General features: G+C 44.6%; 1 protein-coding gene across 1 annotated transcript; it reads left to right on the forward strand.

The window, feature by feature from the left end:
* Positions 1-849: 849 nt before the first annotated feature.
* On the forward strand, positions 850-2,453 carry LOC137804637 (interferon-induced transmembrane protein 5-like). The gene is made up of 2 exons (XM_068603987.1): positions 850-1,056; positions 2,232-2,453. The coding sequence occupies exons 1-2, from the start codon at positions 850-852 to the stop codon at positions 2,451-2,453; spliced, it is 429 nt and encodes a 142-aa protein (XP_068460088.1).
* The last annotated feature ends 2,187 nt before the right edge of the window (positions 2,454-4,640 follow it).

Consider the following 4,640-nt stretch of genomic DNA (forward strand, 5'->3'; position numbering starts at 1 on the left):
GCTTCCCATTCAGTAAATACACGACTTGACAACACACGTTTTTAGCATGGCGTCATTTAAACTCAGAATTCATATTAATGAATTTGACTCTAAACTCAGAATTCTCACTTTAAACTATAATTGAAATGTGATGTAAAACACATAAATGTCTTTCAGCATTTATTGAACAGAGACTTGTAATAATTCAACGGGAACGGGAAGACGGGACAGCACATCGGACAGAAAACCATATAAACTTGTTGTTTGACGCTGGCGCTGGCGAGGTCAGGATGAGCTGTCACTCATGTATGTTCAGGGTTAAGCAATAGCCTAAAAAAACCTAATGTTTCGCACACACCTATCTCCATAAGAGGCCATGCACATCGCAAACCGGTCCGTCGGGGCCTCTGGCTGGCGGAACATTAGATGAACTTCTCCTCAACATCTTCGAGGCCTCTGAACTGCACTGCTCTGCCTCCACTTGTCCTCTGCTACCTCCACCCAACTCAACCACCTGACCCACACCACCTAAACTGAGGTAGCGGGTGCTTTGCTGGAGGAGACTTTGCTCGACTCCCATGTCTCTTTTTCTGTCTTCTCTCTCATTCCGCCTTCTGTGTCCCTGTATCTCTATTTCAGTCTCTCTCGGGCCTCACCACATAATGACAGACCTGCCGTATATTAAACGGACCCTGCCCATGCGTCCTCTCTCCCGGTCACCTCCCTCTTCGCGGGCCTTTATAAGCCTCTCATGCAAGGGGCACTACTTTCCAAAGAGGGACGGTGCACAGGTTTCTGGAAGGCTCGCCAGTTTGCAGAAACTCACCTTATTCACCCACAGCCGAGGATCTTCTGTCGAAAACGCTGACCATGGACAACCACTCGTACAACTTCCCCTCAGACTGCACCCCGCTCACCAACTGCAAGTCCGCCCGCAAGCCGGCCGGATCCACCGTGGTGAACATGGACAACACTGGCAAGTGTCCTCCCCGGGATTATCTACTCTGGTCGCTGTGCAACACCTTGTACGTGAACTTCTGCTGCCTGGGATTCATGGCTCTCATCTACTCCATCAAGGTGAAATTGTGCGCTCTCTTTGTGTGTGTGTGTGTGTGTGTGTGTGTGTGTGTGTGTGTGTGTATGTGTGTGTGTGTAAAAACGTCTATTTTTCAATATAGACCATTTTCATGAAGATAGCATGAGGCTGAACTGATCAAATGTCCAAACAATGACTGAGAGATTCTGTTTCGTGATGTATTTTACAGACAAATCCAACAATATAAGGGTCAAGCCGACACTTTAACATGGACTTAAAACCTTACTTTTAAGTATTTTGCATCGCATGAAAACAAGCACACATGTATCATGTGTTCCACCATGTGAACGCAGATGTTTGGAGCATCGTAGACAGCTGTTATTGTCCCAGGTCAGATGGCAGACAGTGGAGAGTTGGTACACCCTTCACCACAGGAATGGGCTGTGTGGAGAAACAGGAACGAGAAGCAAAACAAAATCTTTTCCCGACTTAAAGACGACTCAAAGATCCTCGAATATGCCGTGTGCAAAGCAGGATGGGATCAATTTTATGACTACCTGAATAAAAAGGTTTCTGGTAAAACTCACCACAAAAGGGTGTGCATGTATATACTCTTTATTTAAGTTTATTTGAAAGTTAAAAAAAACAAAAAAAAAGCAGGCCCCAGTGATTACTGAGGCTTGTGAATCACAGGCCCCAGTATTGGCTCCGCACTCAAATTAAAGACAGTGACTGGCTGCTCGTCTGGGGAGTTAAAAACGGCGTAATTGGCATCTTCTTTAATGGGCAAGTACTCATGGGAAATTAGAGAGCGCTCGAGAGAGGCTTAGCCTGGTCTGTTCCAAAAAATATATATACGGATACACTTAGAGGCAACTCAAGGTCTTCATATCACTCCACCCTCGCTCAACCCTTTGAATCGGCACTCCATGTGGAAGAATTCGGGATCATGGCACAAGCGGCGATGAACTGGCTTAAAACCAAAGACGCGGCTGAACATTATGACGTCCTTCCACGATTCACAGTGTACATACATGGGTGTAGGCATGAAGCTTTTTTTTATGGTCCTTTATGGAAATTGTCTTTAGAAACAGCTGAACCATGAAGTAGAGTCAAAGCTTTTATGTCTTTGTCTGTCTTTTACGAAACACACAGATTGATTTCTCTATAAATACTGAATACTTGCATGGTTTAATGTGTGTGTGTGCCATTATAGGCCAGGGACCAGAAGACTCAGGGAAACCTGCAGCTGGCCCAGGAGTGTTCAGACAAGGCCAAGTGGTACAACATCCTGGCGGCCGGCTGGAACACGCTGATTCCACTTCTGGCCGTCGGCCTGCTCGTCCTCCTGCTCGTCCACCTCGGCACCTCCGAGGGCTCCTTCGACTTCTTCGGAGAGGGCGGCTTCCACAACTTTATGAATCTGTTCAGCTGGTAGACGAAGGCAATGGGCGGGAGAAAAAAAAAATAACCCCCAAAAAAACAACAACACAGAACCGCACACACGGGCCTCAAAGTCAACCCATTCACACTGACCAGGAGAGGATTCAGCAGATGAGGGCTGACATGATCGCTCCCAAATGTTTTTAGCCAATCTAAGAAATCGGCTCAGCAGTAAAATAATCCTGAGTGGTGAGAAAGAAAAGTGAGTTTGTGTATTACAAGAAAGAAGTATCCACAAATCTGGCTTATAAAAGACTAAAACAGGACATTCAGTATCAGAAATTATACTTTCGGACAATTGATTTGAAAACTAATAATATAAGTTTATGTTAAGCAACACAACTGTTTGATACTTGTGGGCCAACACTGATCAGACTATTCATTGTGAGGGATGTTGGGTATCAATATTGGTGCATTCCTAATTGTAATATCAGTATTACAGGGACTTCAGTTTACACCTGACACAGTCAGTAGAAGTGTGAAAAAGAAGGGAATAATCAGAGTGGAAGGCGACGAGATTGAGCAAGCAGCTACTCCGGGTCATTTCCTTGTTATTTATTGTATTTATGTTGAAATTATCTCTAGTCCGGGTAGAAAGAGCCGACAGAACAGAGGACCGTGGAGCCAAAGTCAGAATGTCACGACGATGACAAAATCATAATCAACATTCACCTCCCATCGCCGCTTATTTGTTTTCTTTCTTGGTCATTATTGGTGTATTTTTTAGTCGTATTTCATTGTGTTAAGTGTTTGAATTTTACATCAATGTATTGCTGGGCCTCTTGAGAGCGAGCTTAAATAAACCGGATACTGTTAACTCAGTATTGCATTGAAAAACAAACATCCTTATATTTTTTTTCTTTCACATCAAAATATCAATGCAAACTATTTCAAGGCCTTGTCGTTTTTTCAGATCCGTTTTTGAAGCACGAGGGTGAAGAGATGTTCCTTCTATTGGCTGTTTCGGTTACGCTGCTTTCTCTACACCCAATTATAAAAAAAAATAATTTGGGGCCTTGAGTTTGATTGTGGGGCGGGTCTGAACGATCGGGCAAGGCCAGTTTATTTTCTTTCATCCCAGCTGTGAGCTCGTACCAACTATATACAGAACATCCCGTTTCGGGAATCTGTTTTTAGGTGTGCCCTCGCTTGTAAGGCAGGGCCGCCCAGAGGCCGACCACTACTGACGAGTCAGCAGCAATGTGCGGGGCCCGAGATCATTCCCAGTCAATCTGCTCTCAGCCCGAGGAATTATTGCAGATGAGATGTTTTGTTATTGGATATTATCCTTCTGCTGGATGGCTAGTCCCTCAGGAAACCTTTAGGTGCATGCTGTACACTGCAAAACCACAGAACAAAGTCTTAGAATGCAATTAAATCCAAAAGATACCCGATATATCAAGCTGCATTGGACAGAATTGCTTGTGTTTGTATTAAATGAAGGAGTGGAACACGATGAGACACGAGGGCAGGCATGCAAATGATGGACGATGTGACAGCAGAGGATGAATCAAAGCTTTTACTTGCACGTGAAACGCACCTTCTGAGAGGCCATCGAGCGATGCAGAGACCACACCCGCCGCTCCGCGCGACCTCCGGCTCCTCGCCACCTCGTCTTTGATGACTTGGGTGTCCCCGCTCCTCCAGACCTCCCATCATATTAGCAGCCTCTCCTTTGCTCGCAACTTTATATATATATACGCACACAAATCACAGCCTGTAGCTTCCAACTTACTATTTTCCTCCTGCGGTCGGGAACAAATGCTTGCAGATGTCAGAGCCGTGGAGAATTACAGGCTAGGAGCTGGCACTGCAGAAGGGGGGGCGCTAACTTCCCGCTGCTCTCTTTGGGAGCTGTTCGCTCCAGCTGAGGGTTCAATAAACCTGCCAACCGGCACTAAAACATGCCTATAGCCATACCATAATCTAAACTGCACACAATAATACGAGATAAAAGTGTTTTATCACATGCATCACTTTTGGTTGAATGAAGCTCAATGTTCATGATGTTATATGATAAGTAAACAATCAACATTTTTAGGGTTTGTGGGTATTAATACTATTATATTAAGTTGACATTTGAACTAACATGTTTTTGAAAAAGAAATCATTTCCTTTAAGTTGCAATGTGTAGGATCTGGTGACATCTAGTGGTGAGGTTGCAAATTGCACCCAACTGCAT

This window comes from Clinocottus analis, unplaced genomic scaffold (genome assembly GCF_023055335.1).
Source record: "Clinocottus analis isolate CAN_PGR_092001 unplaced genomic scaffold, fCliAna1.0.p SCAF_6, whole genome shotgun sequence".
In the NCBI taxonomy this organism is placed as follows: domain Eukaryota; kingdom Metazoa; phylum Chordata; class Actinopteri; order Perciformes; family Cottidae; genus Clinocottus; species Clinocottus analis.

Excerpts from the sequence above, each read along its gene's own strand:
- LOC137804637 (XM_068603987.1), top strand. The coding sequence starts at position 850 with ATGGACAACCACTCGTACAACTTCCCCTCAGACTGCACCCCGCTCACC. Across the intron at positions 1,057-2,231 it reads CTCTCATCTACTCCATCAAG|GCCAGGGACCAGAAGACTCA; the intron begins GTGAAATTGTGC and ends GTGCCATTATAG.